At 47.2% G+C, this 17,530-nt stretch overlaps 1 protein-coding gene across 1 annotated transcript in view; it reads left to right on the forward strand.

The window, feature by feature from the left end:
- The first annotated feature begins 1,461 nt into the window (after nucleotides 1–1,461).
- LOC147712291 (uncharacterized) overlaps nucleotides 1,462–17,530 on the forward strand; it is a 79,749-nt gene continuing 63,680 nt past the window's right edge. The window contains exon 1 of the mRNA XM_086919613.1: nucleotides 1,462–1,676. Within this exon, the coding sequence (XP_086775739.1) occupies nucleotides 1,462–1,676 (215 nt within the window). The remainder of the gene's footprint in view (nucleotides 1,677–17,530) is intronic.

Here is a 17,530-nt window from a genome sequence, read left to right on the forward strand (position 1 = left end):
GCTCACCAAGATTCAGATCGCAGAAAGTGCACTGAAGAGTGCCGGGCAGAATCCAGGCTTCAAAACCAAGCTGGCTGAATTGAACAAAGAAATCGCTGAGCATAAAGAATTTCTGATGAAGCAAAAGGTAACCAAGTTACAGAAAGATATCCAGCGTTTTTCAAAAGAAAAGGTCTATCCGTATTTAAAAGATGACTACGTCCCTCCTGGGACGGGCTACCTTTCAGACTCCAGTGCCAATTCCTCCAGGAGAGGATCAAATAGTGACAGCAACTCGAGCGGTGATGATTGGCAATCATAACCCCGGAGGGGGAAGAGAGGAGGGAGATGTGGACAACCATTTTACCCACACCCTCCACTTTAGGGCCCACCGTTTTGTCAATACCCTCATTTTCCACATCCTGGGCCACCGTATGCACCCCAATATCCACCTCAATTTGCCCCCCATGGCATTAACCAGCAGCCTTTTTTAGACAGAGGTTGGGGCAGAGGGCATGTGCGTAAGCGAGGAAATGGGCCAGACAAGAGGGTACAATGGGAGGACACTCAAGGTCAAGGGATGGACACTAGGAGCAAGACAGCACGAAAATAAGCTTAGTAGTGAATCTTTCTTCACGCCAACTCACTGCAGGCGAAGAAGTGCTTCAGAAGGGACTCGGGTTCGTCCCTACACCTAAGATTGACCACTTCCAACAGAGTTGTGCAATCCAGAAATTTTTCCGTAAGATCAGGTTGAGAGCGCTCTTTGATGGGAGACCACAAGAGACTCCAACTGACTCGGGTCTCCACAACCCTTCGAACTTCACCCCACATAGTGGGATGGTCCCCAATGAAATCCTAACGTATGAGCAGGCTGTGCTCAAAGACATTGGGTCTATGAGACCAAGCAAGAAACACCACAACCTCTCTAATTCTGAAGGACAGATGCTTGATTCCTTAGCCAACGACCAGACCAGCACTATTAAACAGGCAGACAAGGGCGGGGCTACAGTCCTAATGGATACCACTGACTATAACACTGAATGTCTTAGACAACTAGGGGATAGGCGATACTATACCCCCATCCCATTCAACCCCACTGAGCACCTGAAAACTGCTATCACTGGGCTGGTTGAGTCTGCTGAATGTCAGGAGTAGATCTCTAAAAAGGAGGCTGACTTTCTATCAAAAAAAGAACCCAAGGTTCCCTATTTTTACATCCTCCCAAAAATACACAAGGGGACCACCCCCATACCAGGACGCCCGATTGTATCAGGCATTGACTCTGTCCTAGATCCTTTATCATAGTTCTGTGACCACGTTCTACAGCCACTGGTCAAACAAATACCTTCCTACGTCCAGGACACCACTGATGTCCTACGCCTCCTGGATAATCTACAGGAGGATATCCAGGTCGATTTTCTCATCACCCTAGACGTGGAGGCCCTCTATACCAACATCCCCCAGAGGGCCACACTAGGGATGATTGAGAGAATCCTCAGTGCTGAAGAAAGGAACTCTCCTACGCCACCTTCCTTTATTATGGAATGTGCTACCCTTGCCCTGACGGAGAACTACCTTGAGTTTAAAGGGCAACATTACCATCAGACCCAGGGTACTTCCATGGGCAGCACTTTTGCCCCCTCTGTAGCCTGCCTCTACATGGCAGACTTCGAAAAAGACACATCAATGGGCCAGTGAACCCCTACCATCTTAACATCAAATTATGGAGGCGGTTCATTGATGATATCCTTGTACTCTGGACAGGCACTGAAGATCTATACAAAGAGTTCTTCAGTTGGCTAAACACGCTGAACGAATATCTCCACTTCACCATAACGACGTCTGCATCCAAAATAGCCTTCTTGGATCCTACTGTCAGACTGGAGGGGGGTAAAATCGATACCACCATGTATCGCAAACCAACAGACCGCAACAGCTTGCCCCACTTTACCAGCCACCACCCTAAGGCCCTGAGACTGAATCTGCCTTTCGGACAATTTCTGCGGGTCAGGCGCAACTGTTCCAACTTGCCAGATTACAAAACTGAGTCTTCCTTACTATCCAGAAACCTGAGGGATAGAGGGTACCCCACTAGAGAGATATCTAGGGCATGCAAATGTGCACAAAACAACCATAGGGGGGCCCTCCTTGAATACAATACCCGAACGACACAGGAGGCAGATCTCCTTACTTGTGTCACCACCTTTTCGCCAGCCTCAAACGAAATCAAAAAGATAATCAAAAGACACTGGCAAATTCTGAACACGGGCAATCTCAATCTTACAACACCAAGATTTGCCTACAAAAGGTCAAGGAATATTAAGGATATTCTGGTGCAAACTAGGCCAAAGAAGACTGAGCCACCTAAACAAACCACTCTGTGGCAATTACCGCCTGTACAAGGACACTACCAGTGTGGCTCCTGCAGTGTGTGCCCCTTCACCAGCACATACAAAACTATCCTCCTGACGGACACCTTCCGCTGGGAATTGCGGGGCCATACTAACTGCAATACTCCCAACTGCATTTACCTATTGAGATGGCCAAGCGGTCTACAGTACGTGGGCATGACCTCCCGCCCTGTGAAAATCTGTATCTCTGAACATAGAAGCAACTTCTGTTGCAAGAAAACAAACACCAAGATGTGCAGACACTACTTAGAACAGAACCACACGGCGAACTCATTGTCCTGGCTAGTTCTTGAAACCTCCCCAGACAAATCCAAGCACAATCTTTTCCGGAAGGAACACCGATTGTCCACCGATAGACGGGGTTTGAATGAGGATATTCCATGGAGCGCCCTGTGAACATATCTCTGCAAATGCATCCCTAATCTGCCTAGCGACATCTGCTAAGTTCAGTGTACATCCGTTGGTTTGGACTAATATCTGTTACTATCGTCATTATACACTCCGTGGCGCACCACAGGAATACTCCACCACAATGGAATCGCCATAATACCCTGCGCATCTACCACTCTAATTCTTGGTCAGTGTCTTGTACACGGAATGCCCCTCTACCCTCCACTTAGGAAGGTGTACGTTTCTGGGGAGTTTCCCATGATATAATCAACATAATATAATCCTATATATGCCCGGCACCAGCCGCAACTGTGGCCTTTTGACACCGGGCGCACATGTTACTTTGGAGCCCACTCTTATACTGCTAACCACTGTGCTCCTTTTTGGGGTCCACCCTATTATTGCCAACCATGGTGCTACCGCCTAGCCGACATCGGCACATCACTGGCCTTCCATAGACCAACCAACACTCTAATGGAACTACAAACGAGAGCGGACACCAGCTATGTTAATCCTGTGACAACACCTGTCTAACCACACAGACTAATGCCAGATTAAGAGACCAACTTAACAGAATAAGGCCAAATCGCTTCCCACTTGCAACCAAGCAACACCGCCATATAGCGACAAAACCCAGGCTATGCTCACTTACTTTTCATACACTACCCTCCACTCCATCATGGCCGCCCGACCAACTAGCGAAACTACATGACCTACTTGGGAGTTCTACTTCCTGTATGGAAGTTTGGACTACACCCGGTTTTCTACTTAATAAGGAGGTAAACGACCAGCTCTCCACTATCCGGACCCGGTGAGAAGGTTAGGCACAACTGGCCCTGACACAAGCAGTAGAAAGTAAATGTACCGCCTCTACAGCGACAGGTTTCACGAATCCGTTATGACTAAAAATTTCCGCCGCGCTGTAGTGTCCCCTGACACGGGTCTATTTTTCTTAACCCCGCTTAACCGGGAGCGCTTCCACACTGGTACTTAGATAGTACGATTTAAATGCCTAACCACACGCCGCTATGTCCATCCACCTGTAAATAACGGGTCACAACTAGCGGGGTAGAGGAGTGTAAATCACTCGCACGTAGCGCTTCAAACACACATCATGTAGGCATTATCCGATCATATGTCCTTCTATCTCGAAGACATAGCGCTTGCACCAAGGGTCTCCAACAACTGGAAAATGTGTTCTTCTCATTAACAGTTTTTCCAACAAAGTTTGTGAAAAGGGTTTCTTATGGGCTGCACAGACTTGCGATAACCCACATGCGATGGCTCTTTTGTATTCTATTCAATTTTTCTCCACACTGGGACTGGACACTAAGCATGGGCGGAAAATTCGTTCCGCTCGCGGATTTTCGGTAAATTCGCAATCTGCGACATTCGCGAATTTTCCTTCAAAATCCGCAAATTTGCACGCAGCGGATTTTTTTTCTTGGTGATACAATTTTGCGGCGTGCGTCGTTCACTTGCGTCATTCAGCGTTTCCCGAGTTGTTTTTCTCGATATTTTGCGAGTGCTGCGCCATTTTGGATCTTGCTGCGGGATCCCGCAGGAGTTTGGCGACCGCGATTACGTCATTGCGGCTTGCCACCTTACACAGCGAGAGTTTGTCAACCCGAGTACGCCGTGATCACGTATCGCGTGAGTCCGCAATTGCGAACACGTAGATGCGGCAGGCAGCAACAATCTCGCACTCGCAAAAATACAAAATTAGCAATTCTGCACAAGAAATCCACCAGCAAGCAGCATAAACCTTCTGAAAATTATGATTTTCATCTGAATAACTCCTCAGGTTGACATTTGCCTGCACTTTTTTTGCAAGGAGTCCATTTTGGGGAGGGGGGAGGGTGGGAGGACGGAAGTGCCCCACAGTCTCCAACTTCCTGTTCCTGTCCAGCAGGCTCCTCCCAGTGCTTTGTCCATCTCCTGGTCACTTTTCATTTGGATCTGGAGCTGGAAGGATTACTTTTTGTGGATGCTGCTGGATATTTGGATTTGAGGCCTTTTTGACTTTCTTTGGATCACTTTTGGATTCGAAATTTCACAAGTAAGTTTGTTTGGGGCATTACAGTTGCTGCAACTACAATTTTGGAATTTTCAATTTTTGGGCTGTTGTTGGGGCCTTTTGCCCAGGGGTACTCAGTGGTGGGTGGACTGAGTCTTTCTGTGGGGCCTCTTTAATAAAAACATCATGTAGGGCCTGGATGGCTTGGGATTGTGCAGATTTTTCTGTGTTTTTTGATTTTTTGGGGTGTTCATGGGGACAGGCCATGTGGGTGGGGGCCATTTTGAGTGCTGCTACAGGCAGGCCCTGGCCATGTGCTGGGAGGCAGGGGCCATTTTGAATGCAGGCAGTGTTCTTAGGTCTGCAACCATTTTGCCTAGCTTTCAACCTTTATGCCCAAGGGTAGTGAGTGGTGCATGGGCCTAGTCTTTCTGTGGGGTGTCTTGAATTTAAACATCATGGAGGGCTTGGGATTGTGCTGATTTTTCTGTGATTTTCGTTTTTTGGGGCTGTTGTTGTGGCCTTTTCACCAGGGGTAGTCAGTGGTGCATGGGCCTAGTCTTTCTGTGGGGTGTCTTGAATTTAAACATCATGGATGGCATGGGATTGTGCTGATTGGTCTGTGTTTTTCGATTTTTGGGGGTGTTCATGGGGACAGGCCATGTGGGTGGGGGCCATTTTGAGTGCTGCTACAGGCAGGCCCTGGCCATGTGCTGGGAGGCAGGGGGCCATTTTGAATGCAGGCAGTGTTCTTAGGTCTGCAACCATTTTGCCTAGCTTTCAACCTTTATGCCCAGGGGTAGTGAGTGGTGCATGGGCCTAGTCTTTCTGTGGGGTGTCTTGAATTTAAACATCATGGAGGGCTTGGGATTGTGCTGATTTTTCTGTGATTTTCGTTTTTTTGGGCTTTTGTTGTGGCCTTTTCACCAGGGGTAGTGAGTGGTGCATGGGCCTAGTCTTTCTGTGGGGTGTCTTGAATTTATATATCATGGAGGGCATGGATGGCTTGGGATTGTGCTGATTTATCTGTGTTTTTCGATTTTGTGGGGTGTTCATGGGGACAGGCCATGTGGGTGGGGGCCATTTTGTGTGCTGCTACAGGCAGGCCATGTGCTGGGAGGCAGGGGGCCATTTTGAATGCAGGCAGTGTTCTTCAGTCTCTACTCTGCAACCATTTGCCTAGCTTTCAACCTTTATGCCCAGGGGTAGTGAGTGGTGCATGGGCCTAGTCTTTCTGTGGGGGTCTTGAATTTAAACATCATGGAGGGCTTGGGATTGTGCGGATTTTTCTGTGATTTTCGTTTTTTGGGGCTGTTGTTGTGGCCTTTTCACCAGGGGTAGTCAGTGGTGCATGGGCCTAGTCTTTCTGTGTGGTGTCTTGAATTTAAACATCATGGATGGCATGGGATTGTGCTGATTTTTCTGTGTTTTTTGATTTTTTGGGGTGTATAACTGAACTGATGTTCCTCTGTCTTCCATTGCTTTTAGGTGCACAAGACTCAAGAGAACCACCAGTGCCAGGAAGAAGTCCTGCAACGGTGTGTATGTGCAGCATAACGTCACGCGACGTCACGTCTGGCCACAGACAACTCTGCAACTCTTGCAACTGCGGCCTGCTGTTCTGACCTCTGAAGAAGATGGCCCCAAAAAAAGTTCCCCGTAGCTCCTCTAGCAAGAAAGTTGCCTGTAAGGAGCAGAAGAAGCAAGTTACCAAGGAGACTGGTGTGCTGCCCGCCACATTTTTTGGGAGTAAAAAAAAAAGTACGCCTGCAGCAGCAGCGGGATCTGCTGGGGACCAAGCTGGGAGCAGCACCCCCGCTCCATTGGGCTCAGTGCCACCACCACCACGCCAACTTAAGTCCAAGCCCTTGAGTGCTTTAGAGGCAGCTAGTCTAGTTGTTCAATCACCATCGACCAGTGATGTTGGCTCATCGCAAGAAAGTAGCAGCATCCCTCAATCAACACAGGTTGTTGTAACTCATCTGACGAGTGTTGAACAACCACAGCCGCAACAACAACCACATGTGCAAGTACAAGCCCAAGTACAAGTGGAAGGAGAGGCAGTGCAAGGAGATGCGCAAGCAGAGGTGCATGGAGGGTCACAAGTGCCCACAATAGTTGTTCCTCCCGAAGTAGGGGCACATCAGGGAATCGACAATCAAGGCGAGGTATCATTTGAGGAAGCCACTCCTCCTGATGATCATTCATTATCTTCCACACCCCTAGCAAGGAAGAGATCAAGGGTGGTGTCTACATCTTCTTCAATCACACCTCCTTCTGATGATATGGATCAAAATTGGGAACCAGCACCACTGCCGTCTGAGAGTGAGGCACACCATGATCTGACAAAGGTAGTTAAGCGTAAAAGGAAGCGTGTCCAAAGTCTCATACTTATGGAGTGTGATGAGGCTAAACAAGAAGTGTCGGATACTGCTGCTGATGAAGACTCTCACGACGACGACCCAGTCATCATAAAGGTCACTGCAGCCCCAGCGGGCATGCCGCAAACAGAGATTTTGACCCTTGCCCGAGAAGCTGCTGAGCGTGATGATGATGTTGTCGACGAGGAGGCAATGGAAACACCACAATCATTGGAGTTAACTAGTACACCAACACGTACCGCTTCCATATTTCTTCCTCGACAGAAGGGACCTCCATCCACCTCGACCTCAATTAGTGGTGGTGAAAGTGCACAACGTACTAAAGTTCGGCAATCCACATCCTCCACTTCATCTGGCATTAGCAGCATGGCCACCACCACCAGTATCGCCGCCTCCTCCGGCCCCCACAGACATTTCATGTCCGCAGTTTGGGACTTCTTTAGTATTTGCCCAAAAAAGTAAAACTTCGCCATTTGTAGCATTTGTAAGCTTGCAGTTAGTCATGGTAAGTTTGGTACCAACTATGGTACCAGAGGCCAGAGAGGTCATCTTAGGAGACAGCACGCTGTCCAATGGTTTGCGCACCTAAAGGAGATCAAGGAAGCCCGAATTGCAAGTCAAGAAAACGTTGATGTTTCATCTGATGATGACGAGGAGGAAGAAGACGTGTCAAACACTTCACTTACACCCAGTACCCCTGTCAGCAGCACACCCCATGTGAGCCACACTAAGAGTGTGGGAGAGAGTGAGACACCAATGCGAAAAAGTTCATCAGCGAGCGTAACTGGGTCAAAGAAGTCATCATCATCATCCCGTAAATGCTTGGTCCAGGGCAACATTAGAACCATGTTGTTTTCAGACGCGCCATATGAACGCAACCACCCACTGACGCGTCTGTATAACACTAAGCTGGCTAAAATGCTAGCTCTGGACCTTTTCCCTTTTTCTTTTGTAGAAGGGGTTGGTTTTCTAGAATTATTGGCAGCGCTCTGCCCTAAATGGAAGGTTCCTAGCCGGTTCTATTTTGCCAGAGTTGCGGTTCCAGCACTACATGAAGATGTGCTGGAGGTGATTGGGGCAGCTTTGCAGAAGAGTGCTGTTCACACTATACATCTGACAACAGACATGTGGACCAGTGGCGCAGGCGCTGATTACATGTGCATCACTGCACACTGGGTCTCTTTTTCAGGGGTTAAAGCAAAGCTAAACGCAGGTGTTGACCCGGACCAAGTTTTTAAAGCTGCTCGGAAACATGCAACACTAGCCATGTTTGGCTTGGAGAAACGTCACACAGCAGAAAACATTTTGAATGAGTTTAACACAAAGGTCTTTCACTGGCTGTCCCCCCAAAAATGCCAGATTGGTTATGTTTCCATGGATAATGGCGCCAATGTAGTTAAGGCCATGGAGCTGGGTCACTATTTCAGAGTGCCGTGTTTGGCGCACTGTATAAACCTGGTTGTTAAAAAATTCTTGAGTGATGAAGACAGTCCAGCGTGCGAGTTAGTGGCCACCTGCCGAAGAATGTGCAACCATTTCAGCCATTATTTTAAGGCCCGAAAGCATCTGAGGAGCCTGCTACATGAACGTCGAATGCCAGTGAAAGCACTCATCCAGGAGGTGCCAACACGTTGGAACTCAACCTTCTATATGCTTGAGCGTCTGTATGAGCAGTATACGGTACTCGATCACTATTTCTTAACACTGGGTACAGCTCAGAAGGACCTGAGGCTAGATGCGGCGCAATGGAACCTAGTTAAAAGCCTGACAGACATGCTTCGTCCTTTTGAGGTCTTCACGCATGCAGTCAGCAAGGAGGACTGTAATTTGGGAAAAGCTATCCCATTGTTGCGCATGCTGGAGCACCAACTGAAGGCGGTGTCTTCTATGTTTCAAAAAGATGAAAAAAAACAAGACCCTTTTGTTTTGGCGGAGAAATTATTAGAGCGCCTACTTGGCGATGAACGTCTTAAAATGATCCACTCAGAACAGCATTACATTTGTGCTACTATTCTGGATCCACGCTACAAAAAGGCGCTGGCAGGCAGAGCATTCTTTCCTTTTGGTGATGAAGATGTTACAAAGTACAAACGTTGGCTAGCCTTGTCAGTCATGAGGTTTGAAAGAGAACGGCAGAAAATTGAAAGAAAAGGCAGTACATCAGCATTAGCAGGCCATCCCCAGTCAAAAGAATCCACTTCTGCCCCTCTGGCTGTGGCACAAGTGACCTCTCAGCCGTTAAAGACACCGGCAACCGGCAACCGGATCATCTGCACCAGACACAACAGTAACATTGAATGCAGAAGAGGATTGGCTAACTTGGCTTGGGTTTGGTTCTCAAAAGGTCACAGCAAAAAGTAAGCAAAGTGGAGGAACCTTGGAGAACCTTGAGTCGATGGTGCCGGACTATCTGAATGACTCAACAGAGGTCTATGTTAATGCTGACCCATTGGCGTATTGGCATGGGAAAAAAGAATTGTGGACACAGCTCTCCAACCTGGCTATAAACTACTTGTCTTGCCCACTCGCAAGTGTGTCTTCTAAACGTGTTTTCAGTGCTGCTGGTGGCATTGTAACTCCCAAACGGAGCCGCCTCTCGCCCAAAAATGTGGAGAGGTTAACAATGATCAAGATGAATCAGCACCTCATACCACCAGATTACAAAGTACGAGAAAGCACGCCGCATGAAGACGAGGAGGACAGCAACGTAGATGAGGGAATTTGTTCTCTGTTCGGTGACACTGACCTCACCCTGCCTGAATTCGCAGAGTATGATGACGAACTCTTATTCTTATTCCCTGACAACGAGCCCTGAAAATGAGACAATGAATCAATAACTTTCTTTTTCGTCCTTATTCACTTATATTCTTGTGTGTCTGTCTTTCTTTGTTTTGCACAGTTAATTTAATTCAAACTTTAATCACCTAACCATCAGCAGAACTGTCTTCAGTTGTTTGCTTATTGATTTGAAGGTGCCGCAGTCTGCATTCCTCAGGTTCACAAGTTCAGAAGAACATGCTCCTCTATCCTCCTCCTCCAGACTCCTATTTCCCTCAAAGCAGAGGGCTGGATTACGCCCAATGAAGAAAGACTCAGCACTTGTGGGGGTGTTCTACTTCTTTGCGGGTGAGTTGACGGCTCTGGAGCCATTGCTGGGAAGCTCTAATACCGGATACAAGTGGTTTGGACCAAATCGGAGGCAAATTTATTTTTGCGTTTTTGCTGACTTGCTTGCCTTTGAGGTGCTCTTTGGGGGGGTTCCGGGTGTTTGTGGGTGAGTTTTGGGGTCTGGGAGCACTGCTAGGACAGTCTAATCTTGATTGCATTTGCTTTTCAGGAAATCTGTGGTGTAAAACAGGAGTTATGACCTAGCTGCACAGCGCGTTTGGACCGAAGGCCGAGAAATATTGTAAGTATGAGATTTTCCTTTTTGGCTGTTTGGGGGTGTTGTGCTTTTTTGCGGGTGGGTTGGCTGGTCTTGGGGCATTCCCGGGAAGGTCTACACCAGGAAGCCCCCCAAACAGGCCCCCGAAAACGCTACATTGAGCAAAATGTCAGAAATAGCAAAAATCAAATTCTGCATGGATTTTGTCCAAACCACTTCTATCCGGTATTATACCTTCCCAGGAATGCCCAAAGACCCGCCAACCCACCCGCAAAAAAGCACAACACCCCCAAGCAGCCAAAAAGAAAAAGCTCATACTTACAAGAGTGAGGAGACTTGCGTAACTGTACCAGTCCAGTACATACAGGTGGTGATACTGTTACTTTTCTATTACGGGTGGCACTGAGAATACACTGTTACAAGGGCTACTGCTTAATTAATTTAAGTTTCATCCTACAGTGCCAATGAATACTAGAAAAGGAAAATGAAGAAGATAAATAATCTGATTATCTATCACTACACATGGTATGTATTTACTTACATATGGGATGACTTTAGGTGCTTTGCTTTTTATTGTGATACATCCACACATGAATGACATGATACTAAACTTATTAACAGAGGTAGTGAGTGGCCATCGTAATAGCCGGATATATGCTGTGCTTGCAATACAAACTACTGCTACTATGCATGGTAGTATTCGGACAAAATTACAACTTCTTTTCCTTGCCTTTCCTACACTGGGACGGACGTACGGGTGCGGTGTTACATGCTCTTCAAAGTAACACTTAGTTCATCCAGTGACCGTCTACTCTCTCTAGATACACATATGCTATCTAAGAGTCAGATAGTACCATGATCCAGGCATCCATCCATTCAAACTATGGGGCAGATTAGGATTGCGGATTTCCCGCATCCTCCGGGCCGGCGGAATCCACCGCCTGCTCGGAGGATGCGGGAAATCCGCAGCGGACTGAAAAAGACCCCCTGCCAGATTAGGATGGCTGGGTATCGTTTTTCAGTCCGCAGCTTTTCCGCCGCCGTCGCATCCCGTCCGCGGTGGAAAAGCACTAACATGGCTGGCGGTGTCTATCAGACACCACCAGCCATATTAGGATGTCTGGGGGAACACATGCCTTTACACGGCGGCATTTCCGACGTGCAAAGGCATACAGATTCTTTTTTGGGCCCGTTGCAGGCCCCCAGAGGTGAAGGGGGGGTGGGGGGGGGGTGCACATGGGTGGTACCTATGGTACCCCCCTGCATTTGCCTGCACAAAGCGGCAGGCACCACGCGGTGCCTGCCGCTTTTTGCATGCAAATGCACAACTTACATTTTTATCATTGCGGCGGGTGCTGCTTGAAGCAGCACCCGCCGCAATGATAAAAATACAGGGTGTGACTGCCAGGGTGGCGGTCACATCCTAATTACTACGGAGGGACCGCCACTGCACCTGCGGATGGTCCCTCCTACTCTATGGTGGCGGACGGACTCAGGTCCGTCCGCCATCATAATAGGCCCCTAAATGTCAATCATTCTTCTTCATGTCTCTCATCTGGACAAACCTTACGTTTTCTCACGGGGAGCAGCACACTATGCAGTCTGCAATCTCAATAAGTAAGGAATATAAGAGCTTACCACTGCCTGCCACTACCGTGGCAACCCGCACAGCAGTTTGGTCCGGCTCCGGCACTTGCACCGCCTCCTCCCCAGAGCTTCCCTCCTCCACCTCCGCGCTGGGCCCAGCACCAGATGTTCCACCTACAAAGTACATTTAAGAATGTTAGATGCCATAGACATACACCACTCACTAGCATTTTGTCTAGGAATGAAGAAATGTGAATACAGAAACCAATCTAATAATTTGTGACTGTCTACTCTAAAGTAAAATTTTCCAGTGAAGGGTCTGGTCTTGGTGCACTTTTTGGCACAACTGATGAATGCTTGCTTTTTAACACGCACCATTTTTCTCATAACAGACAGAAGCTTCACTTCTAAGAAAAAATCATCATCATCACCACTAGGACAGAGGGACCAACGATTCATCACCAAAAAGAAAAATTAAAGTTTAAACCAGGTGAGGGCTCGGCTCGCCCACAATAAATGTGTGAAATAAATAACTATTAGCTCTTTTCCATTTTTAATCAACCGTTTCTGTTTTATGACAAGCTTGATTTTAATAAATATTTTTACTTTTAATAAAGCTTTAAAACTTAAATAGACTCTGTGGTTTTTGGTCATAAGTGAATGAGCAAAAGGTTTTGCAATTTGCAAGCATGAGCCCGTGCCTCTGACACTTCTGGACTCTGACTCCGTACTCTTGTCTTGCATTGGATAATAATTATCATTGGGGATCAATCATCGATGAATTCGGGAGCTAAATGACTCTGCCACACTATCTAGTCAGTAAGGAGATTGCGGGTTCTTCAAAGTCTGATATCACTGAGGTATGTGGAAAGTCTACCTGCGCCTATTATAATTGATAAACAATGCACTATTTAGTGTCCATAGTTCTGTTTGTGCAGGTTTGTCCCTGCAACAGTAGTAGAATGGATTGTCCTCCTATCCAAACCAAAAGTAAAGTAGTATCTTATTCATTCTTGGCGGTCATTCACCTTTTTATTGTTGGCAATTGCCAAAGCATAAACATTTAGAAGACTTGAAAAGACATTATGGACAATCCCAGAGGACTGCACTCAGTGCATAGAGCTATTGCTGACTAGAATGGGAGTCCAATGGAATTGCCAAATGTGCAATCTTACTTAGCTACACAGACAGACTAATAAGAATAATCTAGTAATACCACAGGGAGTCATAGTCGAGGCAGGATAAGAATTTAGATACAGTCTACAAGAAGATCAAAGACGATTTAGAAAAAATCTAATGAGGAACGCTAGGAAAAAATAGGTACTCTATATTAAAATTAAAACTTACCGGGGCCAGCAAAGGAGCCCTCGCCTGACCGATCCTGTTCAGCAGCAGCAGCAGCCTCCTCCAATGCCCTCTTGCCCCTGGGGGGAGCTGATGTACAACATGAAAGAAAGAAAGACCAGAAAACATGGATGAGATTTGTCAACCAAATCAAACATTTCAAAAGAACAATAACAAAATATTTTGGCGAAATAGCAAATAGACAACTATTCCACGGGATATATTGACCGATCTCATGTGGTCTACTACGTTATTAGTATTGCTTGATTTGCGGACCATCGACTTGGAAAGTTCTTATGTAACTCACTAAATAAAGTACTAAAAAGGTTTGCCTAGGACTGGCAGGCAGCAGTCCGCAGCACGCAAAGTGACAGACAAAGTCCATCGTGATTGCAGATCAGCGACAACACTAAAGTTTCCTACTACATCAACCAGTCATTAAAATACTCAAACTATCAATCCGCCACCACTATTTCTTCTTATCGCCATGTGTACAAAGGAGGGACTGGACTTGAGTCTGTAGGGGCTGATTTAGAAGCCCCTTGCGGCTCTTTTGCTCCATTGTTGCGTGACTTTTGTGACGCAGCGGCAGAACAAAAGAGGCGCCATGGTGCGGCGTATATTAACAACGTGACGCATATGGAAGATGCATCACGTTGTAAAGCCCTGCGCCATCAGGGGGCGTTCCGGCGCAAGGGAGGGCGTTCCTGCGCAGGAACGCATTGTAAAAAGTGGCCAAGGGAAATCTACAAGATTTCAATCAGTCACTTTGAGGACAATGATGCGTGACTTAAACCCTGCGCCTGCTTGAAGCAGACGTACGGCTTGACGCAGCATTGGGGAGATAGGGCACCCAAGAGCATTGCTTGAGTTGCGCCATCGTTGCCACGCAACTCCAGCAATGCGCCGCCTTTACGGCACAGATGCGTAACGCTTTGGTGACGTTTTGGGCCCATGGTGGGCCGCATTGTAAATACGGCGCACCATGGGTGGTGGTGGCGTGGCGCACAATTACTGGCTCATACCTGCTACTTTGCAGGGATGCGCCGGTAATTAAAAATCTGACCCTTAGTGTCTAGCATTAGGCAGCTCTTTAAACTACACTCATGCATAACTTCAATGAAATGAGCACAAAATAAGCATAGTAGCAGCGCTACTGAGAAGGAGAGCAGTGCACCTGAAATGCACAGAAGATTTTGAAATATAATTTACCTACAATGTAATCAGCAGCATTATTGCTCTTGGTAAAAAACTAAAATTTGCAAGATAATAACACACAGAGTAGGAGAAAACATAGTAAAGAAATAGCTACTACTACTCACCAAGCCCGGGGATCTCAAGGCCGAGCAGGTCGAGCAGATCGCTTTCCCGGTCCAGGACATCCAGCCAGCGGTGGGTGGCCTGGTTGTAGCTGCGCCGGACCCGAGTGTGGTGGTACATGGCCCGGCACACCTTCTCCCACCGCTTCCGGCGATCCTGGATCCCGTACCCACTAGCGATCTTGCCGCCTGCCATGATGGTCCTGGGGAGGCGGTGCTGAACATAAAAAATTAGTGCGGGCACCTCCTCCGGGCTGAAGATCTCCCGGGGTGCGACCTGCTCCCCACTCAAACGCTCGCACGGGAGCCGGGCACGGGGTGCGGGACCCTTTCCCTTCTCGGGATGCTTCCCGGCTCCCTTTACCATGGTCTGGGCAGAAAGGAAGCTAAATAATAAAGAAAATAGAATAGGGAAGAGAAGAAAGGAAAAGAGTTTAAAAAAGTAGTTTAAAATTAACCAAAAGTAGCAGAAAACACAAAAATATAGAGCTAGAAAAATAGAGGGATAGATAATAAGTAAAATAGATTTAAAAAAACTTCAAACAAGCAAAGGATGGCAGAGATTCAGAGAGGATAGAAAAAGCATGCCCAGAACCATAGCAATGAATGAGAAACAAGATGGCTGCGCCCGTTCACGACAGCGTGGGTAAGTTCGCGCAAGATTTTCCTCGCGAACACACGCAAAATTGTACTAGCGAGCCGCACACTTTGCGAGATTACACATCGCGCCCGGAAACGGAAATACGTCATGCAAACAAGATGGCCGCGCCTGTGAACGACCGTGAGGGTAACTTCGCGCCGTTGCGCTAGAAGCAGCTTGCTAAAACGCACAAAACCTTGCAAACTAACACTCCGCAAAAAAACAAATTGCATATTCACACGAATTCGCGGCTTCCGAATTCGATCTCGCGCAAGTTCGCGTCCAGCGAATCCCGCAAAATTGCAGAAAAACGAGTTTTGCAAAAGTAAAAGCACTCAGCAGGTGCAAAAGTTCAAACTCATCATTAGCAACCATTCCCTGTAGTGCTTCCTGACTGGGGCCCCTCCAGAGTTCAGTTGCTAGTTGCAACAATTGTATGACCCTGCTCTGACACTCACAGCAGGCTCATAGAATAGCTAGAAGTAGGCCACAAAGGTCATGGAAAAAAAAGTGCACTGCAACAGAAAGCAAATTACTGGTAAGGAAGCAGGTGCCAGACTGGAATTTTAAAACAGTGACACATTAATAAACCAACCCCAAATTAATTCATGTCAGTTGAAGCAGGGCAGGTGTGCTTGCTTTTCCCCCCCATAATCTACAGTGATGATGAACCAGAGGGTGGCATTGATGTACCAGAGGGTGGTATGGGTGAAACAGAGGGTGGCAGTGGTGAAACAAAGGGTGCTGGGAACCTGTGATGATGAACCAGACGTAGAAACAATATAGTCGCGACCGTTGCGAGCGGACAAGTAAGTTTGCAATTGCGAACTGGTACCAAACCCTTGCGAACTGGCAGAAACCCTTGCGAACACAAAAAAATATAAAAATCCGTAAATTCGCGAGAATTCGCGGATTTTGTGGATTGCGAGTTTGCAAATACGCAAATTCGCGAACACCAGATTCGCAAAATTCGCCCGTGCTTACTGGACACTGACCACTCGAACCAGGTCCAACCCGGTCTTCCGAGTAACAAGAAACGCATACATTGATACTGGGGCACTTTGATACGACTCCATCCAAATTGTGCCAATTTTTATTCTAAACACTGATTGCAATGACTTAGGGTTAGAAAGGGTTGCATAGACTTAGGATACCCCACGAATGATGGCTCCTTTGGATTTAATTTACACTGAAACAGGACAACGGCCACACCAACAAGTGTCGAACCCGGTCTTCCGTGTAGGAAGATACGCATGCGCCCAGCAGTTCAAGTTACTACTTACCTTAACACAATCCCACTCTTTCCTTCCCTTCTCAGCCTTAACCTCTATGGCTTCTCCCTTGATGTCAGAACCACCGGGTACTGTTGACACCCCTTAACTCTAACCTTTAGGTGAGTAACAGTACTAGCGATCCCTTGGGTCTGCGGTTAAGTTCAAATGGATACTGCTGCTACCAGTTTTTAACTTGTTTTTAATCACATACTAGTCACTATCTTCACTAGTATGTCACTTTTTCACAGTGTGTTCACCGTCACTACAGGGTCATATGTTGTTACTTACCTGTAGTAATGTTCTCCTTTATCTCCCCTTTCTAGGCAAGAGCAGTGTCATACAGGTAGTACAACTTATGTGCTGTATTTAAACTGATACTAATCATTAGGTCATGTTTTGTAGATTGTAGTTTTTTACTAGGTCCTGAAGAATCGCAGTCAATGTACTAGAAGCGAGAAACATGTTGACCACACCATTTGCACTTTAGCCCTGGTCCACTCGGGGAAACCACAGTTCCCACGGGCACCGGCTATCCTTGATTTTACTTGTGGCAGAGGACCACCAGAATAAAATTGTTTTCCGGTACCTTGTGCCACATTTTATCCTCACCCACACTATCTACTCTGTCCTGGCCCCACACCCCCACTTCACCCATAGGCAGTTGAATAAAAGATCTCCGATAAAGAGCCCCTCTTTGAGGTGAGCCCGTTGGGCATTGCACCGCCTGCCCAATGAGGAGCATTGCCGATGATGAAGCATGACACTCGCAAGGGTGTGTGAGGCCATTATATCCAACAAAT

Source organism: Lissotriton vulgaris, chromosome 5 (assembly GCF_964263255.1).
Source record: "Lissotriton vulgaris chromosome 5, aLisVul1.2, whole genome shotgun sequence".
Classification (NCBI taxonomy): domain Eukaryota; kingdom Metazoa; phylum Chordata; class Amphibia; order Caudata; family Salamandridae; genus Lissotriton; species Lissotriton vulgaris.